At 42.7% G+C, this 19274-nt stretch overlaps 2 protein-coding genes and 1 long non-coding RNA gene across 4 annotated transcripts in view; 1 reads left to right on the forward strand and 2 right to left on the reverse strand.

Annotated features, from left to right (window-relative positions):
• Positions 1-19274, forward strand: part of LOC123980885 (zinc finger protein 208-like) — an 808576-nt gene that overhangs the window by 295029 nt on the left and 494273 nt on the right. The gene's annotated exons all lie outside the window — the stretch shown is intronic.
• LOC123980948 overlaps positions 817-19274 on the reverse strand; it is a 23694-nt gene continuing 5236 nt past the window's right edge. For both annotated transcript variants that reach the window (XR_006827604.1, XR_006827602.1), the window contains 3 exons: positions 5423-5562; positions 5053-5088; positions 817-1085 (listed from right to left, as the gene is read on the reverse strand). This is a non-coding gene — a long non-coding RNA (uncharacterized LOC123980948). The remainder of the gene's footprint in view (positions 1086-5052; positions 5089-5422; positions 5563-19274) is intronic.
• LOC123980938 (V-set domain containing T-cell activation inhibitor 1-like) lies at positions 15013-17636 on the reverse strand. Its single transcript, XM_046065562.1, has 2 exons — positions 17170-17636; positions 15013-17004 (listed from the first exon to the last, which is right to left on the reverse strand). Exons 1-2 carry the CDS (start codon positions 17525-17527, stop codon positions 16865-16867), a joined length of 498 nt encoding a protein of 165 aa, XP_045921518.1. The 5' UTR covers positions 17528-17636; the 3' UTR covers positions 15013-16864.

The raw sequence follows: 19274 nt of genomic DNA on the forward strand, positions 1-19274 counted from the left end.
GTATCGGGGAGCCATTTTAATGCATTGTGTAGTTCACAAATAATGACTGGCGACCGCTGATTTAACCCCCGATCACAGCCTGACGATCACCGAGCTCGCTGAAAAACCATGTAGTGTGAACTAGGCTTTACAATTGCTGTATATATCAGAGGTCGCACACCTCTGGAGCAACTACGGGTTAAGTGTCTTGCTCAGGGACACCACGATGGATGGGTCACAATGAAGGATTGAACCCGGGTCTCTCACACCAAGGGCATGTGTCTTATCCATTGCCAGTTTTTAAATCTGCTATATGAATAAATTTAAACTCGGACATGTCCCCAAGGGGATTTACAGCAGCTCTGACCAGGGCTCAGACTCCAGGAATGACGGCAGGTTCAGGTGGGAAAAGTACTGAAATAAATTAAGAACACGTTCAGTCTTCTCGCTAGTTGTTCCGACACATTCAGAATTATTACTGCTAGTCATTAACAGGCAGTTCACATGTAAAATATACATTTTAAATGCTCATTATTTTGGTTTTCTTTTTCTCTGTAATGTGCTAAAATGTTACTGATAACGTTACTTCACAGCTCTGGAACTCAAATCATTTTCTGATGTCCCAAAAATATATATTGTAATAATTAAATTAATATCATAAACGTGCAACGACTACTGGACTAATGGCTTTAACCAACGACTGCTGTAGGAAAGTCTTTAGTCGGGGCCGCCCTAGTTTCATCCAGTGTTTAGTTTTCTGCTGTGTGATGAACATTACAGCCTCATGAGGTAACAGTGAAGTAAAAACTGACTGGATAACTGTGTGATCTTACCAGTGACAGTGATGTTGACGGTGTTACTGGTTGCTCCCTCTCTGGACTCACACCAGTAAACTCCACTGTCCCATGTGACTGTCAGAGTGATGCTACAGGAAGAACCAGCTGATCTTCCCCAGCCAGCTCCACACTGAGTCATCTGTCGTCTGGTTGTGTTCCTCCTCAGCGTCCATCCAGTAGAGCTGTCGTCCTCATCACATCTCAGAGAGACAGATTTATCTTCAAACAGCTGAGAGCTGCTGGGACTCACAGTCAGAGAGGCTGCAAGAGCTGGTGACATGTAAACATTTTCAATTAAACTAAATAATCTTTTATGCCCTGACCGTTTCACAACCACTGAACTCTCTGCTAAGCTCAGAGTTATTTCAGGTTGACTGCACCCTCTGGTGGCCTTAATGGAAGTCCTGAAATTTACTGGTAGTTAGACGTGCTTTTACTGTTAATACATTCTTGCTGAATGACAAAAGTGGCTTTAAATGATTTAGTAGAGAATCTCTTGAATAATGTCTGGTGTGGTCTGCCCCCATTGGCAGACTCCGTGGTCATAGAGCTGCTTGTGGATGTGATAAATTGTGGAAGGAAATGCCCACATTGTTCATTTATTCATATATGTCTTAAATCTATCCATAATATTGTCCTAATTGTCCTAATATTGTGATTTTATTTTGCTCCATACACATAACATCAATTTCCTCTCTGTCCTGGATGATGGATCCCTCCCCAGTTGATTTTTCTTCCTTATTTATTGCAGGTTTGTTTTTTTTTTGGAGATTTTAAAACCACTTGTGGAAAACGTCTCGGGTTATGTATGTAACCCTGGTTCCCCGAGACGGGGAACGAGACACTGCGTCGGTTACGACACTATGGGAATGCCTCTAGGCGTAGCAGGTCTGAACGTGAATGAAATCACTCCAATCGTATTGGCTTGTTGCTAGAACGGTAAGGTGTGACGGAATAACCGGAGGAGTATAAAGCACACCTGTACACACTCATCATTAGCTTAAACTATGAAGCAGGCGCTTCAGGCGGGGAGGGAGGTGCGGTGGGCCGACGCAGTGTCTCGTTCCCCTTCTCGGGGAACCAGGGTTACATACGTTCCCCTTCGAGGGAACTCAAACTGCGTCGTTTATGACACTATGGGAACGAGATACCCACTAAACCGTGCGGAAAACCCCGCCTGCCCCAGTGTGCAATAAAGTGGCACGACTAAGAGGAGAGCGCACGAGTGCCAGGTGCCGAAGGAAGGTCAAGACTGTAAAACCGAATTAATGTGTGCGGAGTGGCCCAGCCAGCCGCTAAACAAACATCCTGCAAAGAGGCCCCAGAAAGGAGGGCTCGAGAGGCCGCCATGCCTCTGGTAGAATGAGCCCTCACAGCCACAGGTTAAGGCAAACCGCGCAACAGATAGGCCAGGGAAATAGTCTGAACAATCCAGTTGCTAATAGTATGTTTGGATGCAGGGAGCCCAGCCCTGGGGGACCCACAACACACTAGCAGCTGGTCAGCCTTCCTCCAACGGGAGGACCTCAGAGTGTAAATACTCAGTGCTCTGACAGAGCAGAGCAGATGAAGTCTCCCGTCCTCCGCCGTCACAAGGTGGAGGATGGATGCCTGCAGCACTGTGGACCCTGCCGCACAAGAAGGCACTTTAGGGATGTAACCTGGACGAGGGTGCAGGATAGCCCTAATATTCCCCGGGGAAAACTCCAGGCTTGCGGGGAAACCGAAAGCGCTTGGAGATCCCCCACCCTCCTCAGAGAGGTGATAGCAAGGAGAAAGGCCATCTTGACGGTCAAGTGCTTAGCCTCAGCTGACTCCAGGGGTTCGAAGGGGGCCTCAGCCAACGCCCCAAGAACCACCGCCAGATCGGAACGAACCGGGACGTGGTGGCCTTGGAGATCGGGCAGGAAACTCCTTAGAGCCTGGAACACCGCCAACATCTCGAGACAGTTGATATGCCAATCGGATTGATGCACCTGCCAGGATCCCCTTGCAAAGCGGCCATCCATGACCGCTCCCCAGCCCGTGAGGGAGGCGTCTGTCGAAATGACCAGCCGGCGATAAGACCCTCCCAGCACGGGCCCCTGGGACAGGAACCAAGTTTCCTTCCAAACTGGGAACGAAGACACTTGCACGTAACCCAAATCAGACGGAGAGGATTTCCCCTCGGGGAAAAACCCTTGGTCCTTAGCCACCACTGCAGGGGTCTCATGTGCAGCAGTCCAGATGGTATTACGCTGGACGCAGCCGCCAGGAGACCCGACACTCGTTGAAAGTGTTTTATAGTGATGGCGTGGCCTAACTTCACCCCTTTCACGGCAGCCAATATGGTGTCGACACGTGCCGGAGACAATTGAGCCCGCATTGTTGTTGAATCCCATACTACCCCTAAGAAGCCCTAAACGCCGCAGATGAGCCAGAACGACATCTCGATGCCGAACCGCCAACTCTCGAGACTGGGCTAGTCATTGATGTAGTTGAAATCCGGACGCCCTGGAGCCTCAGCGGGGCCAGTGCTGCATCCATACACTTGGTGAATGTGCGAGGGGAAAGTGGCAGGGCGAATGGAAGAACCCGATACTGGTAAGCCACACCCCCGAAGGCGAACCTCAGGAACTTCCTGTGAGAAGGACGGATGGAGATGTGGACGTCCTTTAGATCTATCGTGACGAACCAATCCTCGGATTGGATGTGCGTCACGATGGCGGGGATGATGAGCATCTTGAACCTGAATCTCCTCAGAGACCGGTTAGAACCCGCAGATCCAAAATAGGGCGCAGCCCTCCGTCCTTCTTGGGGACTATGAAGTACCGGCTGTAGAACCGGCCTCTCTGTCTGGGGGGGAGACACGTTCCACGGCCCCTTTCCTCAGCAGAGTATGAACTTCCTGTCCCAACACCGGACTTTGCTCCGGGCGGACCACAGTCCAAACCACCCCGTTGAATTTTGGAGGGCGGGTTTTGAACTGTAGTCGAAACCCATGTATGGCAGTGCGCAGGACCCACGGAGAAATGTTTGTCAGAAAGACTCCCCTATCCCGGTCTTCCCTGAGCTCTGTCGGGACTGGATGGACCTCAGATCGCGTCTCTCAGAAGGCTCAGGGTGAGAGCGCCGTCTCGCTGCCCCAGCTCCTCGGGGGGGCCCCCGAGATGCGTGGTGCTTACGAAACTTTTCATCAAGCTTACCACTAGCCTGTGGTGTCTGCTCCTCCTGTGGCCAGTTGATGTTGAGCTTAGCCACGGCTCTAGTCACCACCTCCAGCAGCACGTCATAGTCGGGCGCCGCCAGATTACACCGCCCCGACACCCGGAAGTCATCGTCAACTACGCTGAGCACGTCCGCCTCCTCGGAGTCAGATTGCTGCAGCATCTCCAGATCCAAACCGCGAGCGGGAGAAGCCGAGAACGGGCTCCCGAACGAGGAAAGGAAGCGTCGGAGCCAGCGGATGACGGTCGGGAAAAAGCCTCAGCCCTCCCGAAATCGTCCGACAGATCACGCTGTGAACCCCATGAGTGAAGCCGCCGGGCCACCTCAGCGGCCGCAGGGCCCACACCATGGGGTGAACACATCCGGCCATCCTCGGAAAAGAGAGCCATGCTGTACCTCAGCACCTGCACGGAAAGGGCTTCGCAACGGGCGCAGGCAGCCCCCTCGAGAGCTGCCCGGGCGTGCTCCATCCCCAAACATGAGACACACATCTCATGAGAATCTCCATCCGTGATGTACCGAGGGCAAGAAAAAACACACCTTCTGTACATCTGGTTGCCGGACATGCTGGTAGACTTCTTCAGGTAAGACATATTGCTTGTAGGACTGGAGCTTTCTTCAAACAACATACAGAGCGCCTGCTGAATAAAAAAAAGCTAATGATGAGTGTGTACAGGTGTGCTTTATACTCCTCCGGTTATTCCGTCACACCTTACCGTTCTAGCAACAAGCCAATAGGATTGCAGTGATTTCATTCACGTTCAGACCTGCTACGCCTAGAGGCGTTCCCATAGTGTCGTAACAGACGCAGTTCGAGTTCCCTCGAAGGGGAACTTGATTTGATTCCAATTTTAGTTTCATAGGGGGGTTAGGGGGAATCAGCCAACACAAAATCCACACAGAAATACAGGCAGTAGAGGTAGCAGTGGTACGGACTGAAAATGAATAATGGGGCTAATAATTATAGTAATGTTAACAAGAAAAAAATAGTTTCCTAGACGGCATCAGTCATGTTTCTGTCTGTACTCACCCTGGTTTGTTGTGCAGCTCAGCAGTGACGTCAGAACTAAAGAGTGTGAAATGAAACTCAGGTTGGTTTAAAGAAATCGGCAAAAAACTGACACCAGATTAAGTTAACGCAGATTATTGTGATAAAAACCAAGTCAACCAAAGAGTAAAGATTATTAGTGACAAGAGAAACAGTGGCATCACAAGTTTAAAATGCCTCCTAAACATTATCAGACCATCTTAACGTAACATTATTATTAACTAATGTCATGTTAGGGGTTCTGGGACGACACTCAGACATGAACACGCTTTTTTAAAACATAAAAAACATAATGTGATTACAGGATTTTAGTCATTAATGCTAAATGATGAAGCAGCCTGATATTACTTACAGAGCAGCCACAGAAGAATAGTTCCCTCCATCCTGACACTTGGTGTAATGAGATCTGCGCTCTGATCACTTCATGTTCATGTAACAGCCTCCTCCTTCCTCTGCGAGTGGCCGGCAGTGTTGTGGTTTTCTCTCCAAAGACTGTGATGAGAAACATTTAGTTGTTTAGTTGCAGTAAAGAAGATGAATTCAGTTTTAACATGAAGCTCTGAGCCACAGCATGAAGTCAAGAGAAACAAATTCTGGACATCAAAAGAAATTCAACACCTGATGGCAGAATTAATTGAGAACATACATGCCTTATGATGCCTTTACTGATGGAAAACTCAGTTATGTGTGGATGTGTTTGATGAGGTTTGATGCATTTATATACTGAGGTCTAACTTAAAACTGGCCTTTTGAAGGAATTTGGACTTTCATATTAGTTTCCAAGTAAAAATCCTGATTGTAATTATTTTAAAACACTGATTTGAACAGATATCTGCATGTGAACGCAGAATCTGTAGGTGAGAGACCAGATTCAGGTTTCCATTTGTAGTCCAGATAGTGTTGACAGATCATGTTTGAGCCGGCTTTAGAACCATAAAGACTTCTTATTGTCTTTTTTAAAAACTTATCTGGAGACACATCGCCATCAAACGATAGCTGATGGGTCCTGAGATTGAAAAACACTAGAAACACACTGCAGCTTCCTGTAGGTTTCGTTGGAAGGAAGTGATTTTGTACCTTCTGTTTTAACCACTGAAATGTGGTCAGAAAGGGACAAAAACATAACAAGTAGCTGAAGGCTGTCAGTCAGCAGAGCAGAGTGGTGAGTAGTTCACTGTTCACAAAAACATTTATTTTAAAGGTTTTATCATTTCCATTCTTTGACATACATGTTGTGTTCAGTGTTCATCTGTGTAGCTGAACATCATCCTGCTGTTGCCCGACAACAACAAGCCGTCTCTGTCTCATACAGTAAAACATTTTTACACATTTACAAAGTGTCCATATATATATTTAAGTCAGTTCATGTTATTTTGAATTTGGTGTATTAATACGTTACATTACTTTTACTCATTTGGGAGAGGCTTTTATTCAAAGCGACTTACATTTGAAGAACAGTATACAAGCATCAACACAGCACAAGATCTATAATTGACAATATATACTAGTAAGAGCTAATGGCACATATGGCATCAATGTGGTAAATGCCCAGGGAAAGAAGTCAGAGTTAACAAGAAGTGCAGTCAATACAAGAGAATTGTAAGGGGATAGAAGAAGAAGAGCACAGGAAGTGAATATTAGAGGTCAGCGGTTAGAGGTGTTAAAAGAGATGAGTTTTCAAGAGCTTCTTGAAGTTAGAGAGGGACGCCCCTCCTCTGATGGCGTGTGGTAGCTCGTTCCACCATCGTGGTGTCACGACTGGGATTGCTTTGTGTGAAGGGATGGCAGAGCCAGGCGGCGTTCGTTGGAGGAGCGTAGCGGCCGAGAAGGAACGTAAACTTGTATTATGGAGTTTAGGTAGATGGGGGGAAGACCCAGTAGTCCCTCTGCAGCTTTAGTGACTTGAATTTGATTCGGGAGGCCACGGGAGCCAGTGGAGGTCACGGGTTCAAACCCCGGTCGTCCTTGCCTTTCTGTTTGCATTTTACATGTTCTCACCGTGTCTGTGTGGGTTTCCTCCGGGTGCTTCGGTTTCCCCCACCACCAAAAACATGTTAGGTTCTCCAGTCAGTGCCATAGACCAGACACTGGTAAAGATCTGGAGTTGGTCCCTGGGCGCTGCACACAGGCTGCCCACTGCTCCCTTGAGGGATGGGTTAAATGCAGAGAATGAACTCCGCGACACGTATCTGTATGTGACAATAAAGTATCTACCAATATATCCCATTCCATCTTATTGAACCGCAGCAGCAGTTCTTGTGGTTAAAGGACTAAATGTTATGAGGTGTTTAGTTGGCGGTGAATGGGGCCCTGACACAGTGGGTTAATTAGATCAATATTAGAAAACAGCATTCATTCTCAGGCTTTGAGATTACACACACGTGCATTTAAAACAGCAGCACTGCAGGTGGAAATGTGAGAAGTGGCACTAGAGATGAGAAGAATGCTGCTATCACTGAATTACTGGGTTCCTTTACAGGCCAGAGTCATGATTACCCAACACAAGGCCCTTTAAAACCTCGGGAGAGGAGGGAGAGAGAAAGCTTTCGGTGGACAGGGACACAGAAAGCAACTGATCTTAAAGTAGCTAAATTAAACACTAACATTGCTCAGCAATACGAGCTGGGATTCTTCCTGAAGCCACAGTAAGAAAAGAAGAACAAGGACCAGGAGTTTAGTTTGAACTCACATACAGGCCTACAGAGAGAAAATACGACCATTGACAGCGATCATTTGTTCAGACTGAAGTTCTTCACCAGCCAGTTCACACAGCAGTCATTGAGACAGATGTTCTGGTAGAAGCACAACAAACATTATCCAGTTCAAATGATGGGTTTTATCTTTTAAGGACACACATCAGCATCACCGGAAATGAAATGGGGCAGATTGGGTTGCAACGAGGGCCACAAAAAGAGAGTACATGGATGTTACAGTTAAAATCAGTAAAACAAAAATCCAGAGAATTATTAAACAGAGATTGAGGGAATTGTGGCAAAAGCACTGAGAGGGCGCGAGGAAGGGACGGTGGTTTTACAGAGTTCGGAGGAGAGTGGGAGAAATGAGATGTGCAGGAAGGAACAGAAGAGATTAGTCCTTTATATCAACCCTGGACAGTAAACAGTACTGTGCTCAAAATAAGTAAACATAACTCAGGCAGATGTGCAAGAAGAGATGAGGAGGAAGATGTGAGGAGGAAAGAAGGCAGCTGATCCATAACCTCAGAACAATAAAAGTACAATTTGAGTTAATAGGAATTAATATTCAATTACATTTTATTCATTTACCTGACGCTTTTACCCAAAGCAACTTACAACTGCTAGTCAGAGGTCGCACGCCCTTCAGACACACACACCTGCACCTCTCTCTCGCTCTCTCTCTCTGTATCTGTCTGCTCTGACTTTATTTTTCAGCTATATAATCAACTTGAATTTTGTAGTTTTTCACCTGCAGTTCTGCGCATGGAGGCTTGTTGTTAATTACCTAGTGCTGTACATAACGAATATTTTTCAAATCGATTAACGATTGTTTTTTCGATTAGTCGATTAATCTAAGGACTAATTTTGTGTATTCTAAAGGGAAAAAATGCTGCCTATTACTCGATCAACATACAAATTTGCCCAAAATAAATATCAAAAACTTTTCTACGAGTCTTGGAGAGAGTAGGCCTATAACATGTTTATTATTTTGTTCTTCATTATCACTGTCCTCCCACACATTGGCAGAAATTGCTGCAGGATCCAGGTTGGGAATCTTCTGAAGATATCCCCTGCAGCTCACCTCTAACCCCTGTGTTTATAAGAAAAACAGAAAAAAATCATACTCTTGATCTGTTCTCATACAGTGTTTAGATTTGTTTTAGTTTCAGTCTTTTTTGTTAGCAACAAGTGACTTGCTCAGCACTGTAGGCTGTGCCCCATGCATGTGTTATTTAAAAAAAAGACACTGATGTATTCCTTAGGTCAAATCAAAGAAAGAAACCACCAAGTCTGTTATCATTAATAGCTATAGGCCTAGGTGACGTTATCTCCGAGCTAATATTCGCTAACAAACATCTAATTGAAACGCTGTTGCAGTTCAAAGTGTTAAAAGTCATCGCAGGTTTCATAAAATACATATAAGCCTACGTTAACGTCAGGGACACAATAACATCCAGAAATATAAGTATAGTTTATACGTTTTTAATTGATTGCACTCACCCGTGACTCCGACACTTTCTCCTTCTGCTTCTTCTCTTGATTAAGAACGGAATGCAAACATACCGCCATCTACTCCTGTAAAGGAGTTCCATTTCCATTTTGACACTTGAAACTACGTTTAGAACAGATTGCTGGAATAGCATTATATTAACAATATCATTAGCATGATAGTCTGCGTTTATCAGTTCATAAACACCAAAGAACGAGGTAGAAATGTAGAAATATGGCGGGAGGACATGAGACGGGAGGCTCCAGGCTGCAGCCGTACCCGTCTCAGCTGGAGCGAGGCTGAGGCAGGGGGCAAAGAAAGTAGTCTAGTAGTATCTTTATAGAAACCAGCTGGGAGGTTGGAGGGAGGGGTCTCTGTTTTACAGTGCAGAGTGACATCATGTCCCTCCATCACAGGGAGGACAGGACTCTGCAGGATCACTGGTCCACCTCAACATAGAGACAAATGTCAACAATAGTTTTACTTTGAAAACTCAGTGATTGTGTTTTTAGTCTGCAGGGACTGAAAACGAGACCAGAGAGAAACAATGATGTCAGTCACAATGTGAGTCACAGTCACAAAGCATCAGACTTGACTAACAGCAGTTAATTCAACATGGATAACAAATTATAGAGCCTTGTGATGAACTGGCGACTTGTCCAGGGTGAAGCCTGTCTATCGCCCAATACCGGCTGGGATTGGCTGTAGTCCCCCTGTGACCCCTGCACAGGTAAGCGGCTGAAGATGATGGCTGGATAACAAATTACAGGTATTACTGACTTTACTATTAGTCAGCGTAGAAGAATCTGAATCAGAAAGAGCTGATCTGGTCAAAAGGTGCTACACGTAAACAAACATAAAGTTGACATAAATAAATTTAGAAATATATAAATATGGAATGAACAAATGCAAGTTATACAAGAGTAATAAAAGAATAGAGAAAAATAATACAACTATTTGCAGAGAAAGAACAACGTGGCATTACTGTGTTGCAACAGAATATTGTGAACATAAATATAAAAATAACAGTAAAACATAAAAAACAGTGATTAACAATTAACAACATATATGTGCAATGTGCCAGGTTTGGCCATGATATGTAATGAAATAATATTTACACAGAGACATTTGCATTATTTGAAAGAGGGGAGTGTCAGTGAGGGACCTAGGACTTGTTGAGGAGCTGTTTTTGTGGGGAGAGTCCTATTATTAGTATTATTATTATTATTATTATTAATGCTATGAATATCTGTATCAATATCTGTACCATTATTCATTCAGTGTAGTGTTGTGTTGTGTAGGCTGCTCCTCTGCTTTCTCTGCGGTGTCCGGCCTGGTGACAAATCAATACATAATTAAATAAATAATGTTTACGTTCTGTCTGTCAGCAGTCAGCGCAGCAGCTGGGCCAATCATGTGATGAGACGCACTTTGTAAAGCACTTTGGGTGAAAGCTCCATAAACAAATGCAGTTAGACAGCCAGCAGGGGGCAGCACAGGAAAACAGAACTGCGTCAGCAACAAAGACACAAAGTGAGCGTCCTGCAGAGTTTACATGTGATAAACTGTTTCACTGCATCTGTCCGTCTGCACGTAAACAAGAAACTTCAGTTCCTGCAGGTTATTTTATCTTGTGATGAACAAAGATTGTAGAGCTGATTTCTGCAGCTGCTGCTGAGTGAGTGAGACAGAAGGAGACAACTTTTAATTTGAAAGAAAATAGAAATGATGACTTATTGAGCATCAAGACATATCAGTCTGCAGCTAAAAACAACAAAGCTCATGAAAAGATGTCAAAATAAATAGAAAAGTAGGTGAAACATTTGATTGCATGTACACGTATAAAGCAAGATAGTATCTATATGCAAGTCAAATGTTTCTGCAAACTGTCACCAAGAATACAAAAGTGTGAGGAGTGCAGAGTGCTGGAATAAATGTTGAAGGTTGAACCTGACTATCAGAGTAAACAATAAGCTGCTCAGTAAAGATGGAGGGTGGAGGACACGAGGCAGCTGCTCCTCTGTTGTAACAAACTCCTCCTACTTTATTATTCCAGAGAGGTTACTAACGAAACCTCTTTGTAGACTAACTTGGCTCACAGCCACGTTAAGTCCTGAAGCGAGAAACTAAACATAGAAACAGCATCATGTTTCCTTCTAACAGAAAATGAATCATTCAGTTCCTGATCAGCTCTGAGTTCAACAGCAGCTGAAACACTTTGCCTCCACATTTGGGATTTAATCTTCATCATGGAGTCACATGAGAAATACTGCAGACTGTATCATGAGGGAGTAGACGAGTTTATCCTGCTGCTGCTCACAGACACAAAGTTAAACTGAGAACAACCTGGTTTTAGTTTAAGCTTCTTATGTACTGCAACACTCTAAGGTCCAAATACTTAAGTAAACCTGTCTACTTTGCCCTTCCTTAGCTGGAACTTGACTTAAAATAAATAACAAATCAGTTACTTCTTAACATGGAACAGCATTCAATGAACCAGCAATGAAAATGGAACTGTGTCTTTCAATTAAATGCATTACTATTAAGCAGCTGCACACTGCAATATAACTTGTGACTCAATGAATAAATGCATAAACAAAGTGAATCATGCTTTCCACTTTTTCTGGTACATGCTATACATGTCACGATTTTCAGAATGAGTGCTAGAAGGAGTGTGAGCCCAAATGCAAGACACTAGGAGCGGAGATAGAGTTGAGGGATTTTATTAACACTTCTTGAAAACACAGGGCGTAAAACAACCCAACTGAGTGGAAACACACTACAATGACTGGACAGAGACTGAACAGAAACACCAGGCATATACACACAGGGACTAATGAGCAGAGCGGGAGCAACACAGGTGACAGGGATCAAGGCTAACGAGGCAGGCAGGCAGAGTGATGACTGTGGGAACAGACATAACCTAGGTTACTGGACACTAAACAGACATAGACTAAGACACAGAACCAAAATGCATAACTAAACCTAGGATACATGACAGACAGGTGCAAGGTGAGCTAAACAGAACCTGCGAATGAACAATGAAATAAACAAGGCTAAACAGAGGAAACACAAGACAAGGAACAAAACTCCAACAGAAAACATGGACCATATAAGGAAAATACCAAAACATCACTAAACACTAGCTGACAGATAACAATAACTAGATGAATAATAACCCAGAATAAATAACAGATACCAAAATGATCAATAAGTAATCACAGTGAACTAGACTGAACAGAACAGAACAGACCTAAAATGTAGATGCAAAACCCAAATCTTCAGAGTTCATCAGAGTGGATAAAGGAGACAAGATAACAGGACAACACAGACAACAGACTAGGATACAAAAACAGATTAACACAGAACCAAACAAAACGGCAGAGCTCACCATACACAGACTGGACACAGGACTAGAGACAAGACAGAACCCCAAAACACAACAGACCAAAATAACAGATAATCAACCAACCAAAACTCACAGAGTGCTAAACTTAAACATGGCTGACAGGCAGAATGTGACAATACCAGTATGCTTTGTGTCCCGTCTAGTCGAGGTTCTTTCTATTTGGCTTGGTGACATACATGGCAGGTTGAGCTAGGCTGCTGTCCTCTGTCTTTACACACTTCAGTTGTTTTTGACATTGTCCTGGTGCTGTGTGCAGGGACGTGCACAGACATTTTGGTGGGCAGGGGCTCAAGTGAAAAAAAGGGCCTTTTTTTTAAAACAAGACAAATATATTAACTCAACAACATTTTTACTTTTCTACAAAACAATCAGTTCACACAGAGACCACTTCTTTGGTATTCACTAGGTTTATCACAGGAGCAGGCGACAGCAAAGCAAACTGGGCCACAATGTGCCTGTTTTCTTTGCTACTAGTTTTATATTTAGAACAAATTACAGTTTCATTAATAATTTGTTTGTTTTTCACAAGGCAATAAATCGTTTCAATTCTTCGTTGTTGGAACACATAACACTTCACATAAATCTTCACAGTAAACTGTGGCATTGGGCTGCAGGCATAATTAAAATAAATGTTATTAAATACTTTTACTTTTTGTTTCACAAGCAAGATGCCAAATGAGTAAAGATAACCTTCAGCTTCATACAGCCAAGCAACAGAATACTGAATTGATCAATTACTTTATTATTGTTTCTATTATATTAGATTTACCATGCGCGCACACACACACACACACACACACACACACACAATTACTGATGGTGACATGGACTTAGTTTCACATTTGAGGGAGGGCTGTCTGTATTATATAAGGATCTATCAGCATACAACAAACTAACAGAATAGAGAGTTATCAGATGAGGAGTTTTCTTCGTGTTACTCTAATGGAAATAAAACTTGAGAATGAAAGAATGCAACTTTAGATGGTGTTGGTTTAAAGCCTAATAACCTCGGTCTATTTGCATCTGTAGATTTATTCTATATTAACCAAAACAAGCTAATCTGCATATTTACACAGCACATCTCAGAGGAAAATACTCTTGATGCAAGTCATTAACTGGGGAAGTTCTGTGGTGTCTTTATCACATTTACCTGCAGTGACTTGTCAAATGTGTGCAAATTGGCGCATTTTAATTAGTTAATGCCTAATTTGCATATCAATGTGGCGATTGTGATGACGTTATTAGACACAAATGTCACTGTGTTCACCTGTAGTGTCTCCATCAGTACATTAGGTTGTATGGCCTTTTTTTTTTTTTTTTTGCCTTAGCTAAACTTAACCTAAGACATTGGCCTATATTGTCTTTTGTCTTTTGTTTAATTGGCGGTAAACTGGAGGCACTGGTAGTTTAGTCTTTTGTTCATCACCACTCACCTCCACACAAGCCAAGAAAAACACTGCTGGGAGAGAAGCTGTCTGTCTGTGAGCTGTGAGCATCAGTAACTCCAAAGTAAAAAGTAATCCAGATAAAAGGGCACTTTCTCTTGAAGAAGAAAAAAGGCAGGTGCTGAAGTCCCTTTTGATGGCTATGTGTGCACGTGCCTGGTCTGTTGTCGTGTTCATCAGTTTCTACCTGCCCACAGTCACGAGGGACGACTGCCACATCCTGATTCAGACATGGGGGATTGTGAAGTTAAAATGAGCTCTGCGCTTCTTCATACCACACTCTGCCCTTTAAATGCCGTGCCATTTTGTTCTCTGATCACAGGGACAGGCCCTGGCAGGCATATTGAGACACTTTCATCTCTCAGCTACAGATTAAAGGAAGGTGAATGATTGTTTTTGACACTTGGTTACATCTGATCTGAAAGAAAAGTCAGACTGGACTGAGAGTTTCTCTGAGGACATAACACTTGCCTTGGTGTAGCCTGATACCTGGAAGTTTGCTCAGGTGTTTTTTGAGGTTGAGGTTTAATTTCCAGCTCAGATCTGCATCAACCGGTTTAACAGGTCTGAACTCAATTACTGTACTTAAGGAGAATGATAAGTATGTGTAGTTTTTTTTTTTTTGCATTTTTATTTAATCAGCTGCAGTTACAGGTTCCTCTGCCAATTAAGATTTTACATAAAACATGATGCACTCAGAGATTAATCTTCCAACATCAGGGAAAATCACTGTACCATATATGATACAACCATCTGAGTAGGGTATTATCATAATGACTTTTACTTTTCATACATTTATGTTTATTTTATTGTTAAAAATGAGTAACAAGTTGAAAAGAGCTCAGTGGTGTGTTGTGGACTCGATGCACTTACTGTTGCAGGTAATGACATAGGAATCAACAGTTCAGGCTTCACATACAGTTTATTATTACTTTTAGATTGACAGAAACAGAAAGTCACAGTTAGAACACAAAAAGGTCTTCATGAAATTTTACCTAATGCAATGGAGTTACAAGAAACCATCAACTCACACAAACCAGAACCTGCTAGTTTTCAATATACATTTATATACAATATAAAAATAGAAAAGCAACTTCAACAGCTTTAAAAGTTAAATATTTAGACAACCTAAGTTGATATACAGCCTATTGCAATATAAATTTCAACATATAATGCTGTAAATAAACATTTCAAAAGATAAAAGGGTTTAAATAAATGTTTAGTGTGTGAATAAATCCTAAATTGGAACCAGAACCCTTAAAAATCGGGGGTCAGTGCGCATGTGTGGAGGTAGTGTCTATGGGTGTGAGAGTGTGTAGTGGCAGAAGAGGAACTTGCTATAGAGACAGAGCCTAAACTTCACCGGTGTTGTGCCGAATTGCCCGCACCTCGCAGGACATTCGAATCATTCATCACCATTGATGAACCACACAAAGAATATTATATAGTTTTTAAATAGGATGAATTGAAATAGATGAAGCGAGGAGCCGCGACGTACACGCAGCTGTCGGCTGCAGGGCATCCATGCAAAACTCTGCACAAGACCGGTGAATGGCGAGCAGAGGAAAACGGGAAAACAATAAGTCTCAGTTTAGCTGGAAATGTACAGTGTAAGTTACAGCAGAGACTCGTGAATAGAGACTGCAGCTCTGCAGCTTCTCCGGATGAAAGCAGAGCTTCCTTGTGTTAACCCCCCACCCCCGCACGCAATGTCTGTGCAAAAACATACACATGACTCGACCATCAGACAACTATAGGCAAGACTCGACAATTCTGATTCAACTATATAAATCCTTCATCGAGGACAGCCCTATTATAGAGAAACCAGAGGAAAGGATAAGTTATTTTTAGTCAATATTTCTTTTATTAACTCAGTAATTTGATGTTTTTCAGTTTCAAGTTTATATGGTGTGTTGTAATGAATTCCAATGACTAAATTTCCAATTAATCATTTACTTCATTACTCATTTCCCAGCATGCTTTGCATTAAGGTTGAAATGCTTATGAAGTTTTAAATATTTTCCTAAGTGTACAACAGTAGAAACAAACCAGCTGTCCTATTTAGTGATGATCCCGTCTGTAGATTCTCCGCAGATTTGAGACTGTGGCTCTGAGTTGCATCGGGTGCTTTGACCACAGGTCTATTCTTAATGTCAGATGAGGTCCTGGCCTAGTTTTGTTTTCAATTTTCTAGAGTCGTCTGTTCATGAAGGTCTCTGTGATACATCAGTGTTGAGGTCGGGGCTGGAAGCCACCAATGACATTTACTCTCTTTACTGTGTCAAAGTCGTTTTACAGTCTGCTCTTTGATTACTATTTTAAAAATCTATAATTTTACATGTACCTAATTATGTTTTATACATCCTGCAGCTGCTGTGGAGTTTATATTGTCTCTAGATCTCTGTGCTGCCTTATTGATGCTTTATTCTGCTGTTTAAGTAGCAGCTTATTAAATGGAGCTTAATGAAGCGTGTTGCACCTGCTGCAGTGTCCACAGCTCTTTTTATTTACTGTCAGGCAGTTTTGTTTCATTGTCAGAGTTTTGGCTCTTTTCTGGTAAGAAAGGTAGCAATCTATGAACAGAAAAAAATATTTGTTTGCACTGATGAGCCAGACCATCATGGTGGAAAACCCTCAAATGCCAGATTAACACATTCACACCCACAGAAAGAATCAAAATCAAGTTGAACATATGAAATGTGGTGGAAAGGGATCTGTGACAAGTCAGAAGAACGGATCGTTCACAGCTTCATCATCAGCAGGCTGTTCTGGTTTCTTGTCTTTTATATTTCTGGACAACCAATCCGACAGCAACTAAACAAAGCAGAACAAAAGCTGCTCCCAGTCCATAGTAATGTCTGTAGTTTCCCTCCTCGACGTCTCCGCTGTTGGACCCTGAAGATCAAAGTGCATATTAGTCAGGAAATGAGTGAACAGTGGAACAGCCTCCATTTACTCTTCTATATCTTCTATATTCCTCATGTTTGACTCTCAGAATCAACATGGAATAAAGTGCAGCTACAACATGGCACACAGACACACTGACCTCCACAAACTCACCTGAAACCTCCAGCTGGATGATTCTGATTGGCTCCGTCTCAATGACAGCTTTCTCACTTGACTCACTTGCTGCAACTCGGCACTCATATGTTCCAGCGTCGTTGCTGCTCACGTTCTTCAGAATTAAAGACACGTCTCCGTCCTTCAGCTCTCTGTCCACCAGCTGCACCCGGCCTTTAAATGATGGGTGCTGGTAGGTTGGATCTGAGAGTCGACTTTTGTAAAGGAAGACGTACTCTGGCTGCAGGTCAGGTCTGCTCCATTCTACAGCTCTGATGGAGGCTTCACCAGCCTGACATGGCAGAATGACATCATCTCCAGGTTTCACTCGTACCACATCTAAAAACAATAAAAACATCCAGAGAGAAAAAGTAATTACATTTCAAAAGGACTCCACAGGACGATACAGTGAGAACATCTTTGTTTAAACAGAAGGCCTCTTCACACCTGAGATCATGGGAACATTCAATAATTAGTTACATGATTTTGCTCCCACAGTGTTTAGACTTTTTGTGAAACATGAAGCTGTGTCAAAATGCTGATGTGATTAAATGGCAACTGTAGTGGCTATTTGTCCATAAACTTAAACAAAAACAAATAATAACAAACTTCTCAAATGGCCACTTGAGGCTACGTCATGGTTAGGCTTTACGCAGGTTCAGAGGTACCAAAGCAAAGTGATGTTCATAACAAGACTGAGTTTGAGGAGGTTTATTCACACACATAAGCAAGCTTACAGACATTTCTGCTGCCTCTCTCACGCTGGTAAAAAACCATATGCCCTCGTGCCTGCGGCACCTCTCACCTTGACCTACTTATGCAAATGAACATAACACCATGTGACCAACAAACCACAATGCAAGTAAAGCATAAATACAAAATAAACCAAATTAACTTTAACCAGAAAAGAAAAGAAATAAATTGGGCTATAAATTAACTTAAGCCCAAAATAAACAAAAATAAGAATATAGCTCCAACAGCAACATTCACACAGCCACTCAGAGCCCTCAGTGACGTCTCTTTAAATTCAGAGATAAATGAGAAGTCGTACCAACTTGTGACAATATGACTTTAAAGTACATCCTTTTTAAAACTAATAAGCATCATTTGCTAAAGACAAAGAGAATGCACTAATTATAAATCCCATGTAAACCTCTAAGCACTTCGTTTTATTTTTGCTTTTGCTTGGGCTGTTTGGGAATAGCAATAAGGTCAGGCTTCCGTTCTGCTCTGTCAGGGAGGAATTCAGCGTGACACAGACGTGAGAACACATGCAGTACACCAGATCAAGGGAGGGAGGGCTGTCTGTATTATATAAGGATCTATCAGCATACAACAAACTTACAGAATAGAGAGTTATCAGATGAGGAGTTTTCTTCGTGTTACTCTAATGGAAATAAAACTTCAAGAATGCACCTTTAGATGGTGTTGGTTTAAAGCCTAAAACCCTCGGTCTATTTGCATCTGTAGATTTATTCTATATTAACCAAAACAAGCTAATCTGCATATTTACACAGCACATCTCAGAGGAAAATACTCTTGATGTAAGTCATTAACTGGGGAAGTTCTGTGGTGTCTTTATCACATTTACCTGCAGTGACTTGTCAAATGTGTGCAAATTGACGCATTTTAATTAGTTAGCACCTAATCTGCATATCAATGTGGCGATTGTGATGACGTTATTAGACACAAATGTCACTGTGTTCACCTGTAGTGTCTCCATCAGTACATTAGGTTGTAAGGCCATGAGATGTTGCATTAGCTAAACTTCAGCTCATGAGTCATGTGTTAGCAAGACATTGGCCTGTATTATCTTTTGTCTTTTGTTTAATTGGCGGTAAACTGGAGGCACTGGTAGTTTAGTCTTTTGTTCATCACCACTCACCTCCACACAAGCCAAGAAAAACACTGCTGGGAGAGAAGCTGTCTGTCTGTGAGCTGTGAGCATCAGTAACTCCAAAGTAAAAAGTAATCCAGATAAAAGGGCACTTTCTCTTGAAGAAGAAGAAAGGCAGGTGCTGAAGTCCCTTTTGATGGCTATGTGTGCACGTGCCTGGTCTGTTGTCGTGTTCATCAGTTTCTACCTGCCCACAGTCACGAGGGAC

The sequence above is a fragment of the Micropterus dolomieu genome, linkage group LG12 (genome assembly GCF_021292245.1).
Source record: "Micropterus dolomieu isolate WLL.071019.BEF.003 ecotype Adirondacks linkage group LG12, ASM2129224v1, whole genome shotgun sequence".
NCBI classification, from domain to species: Eukaryota; Metazoa; Chordata; class Actinopteri; order Centrarchiformes; family Centrarchidae; genus Micropterus; species Micropterus dolomieu.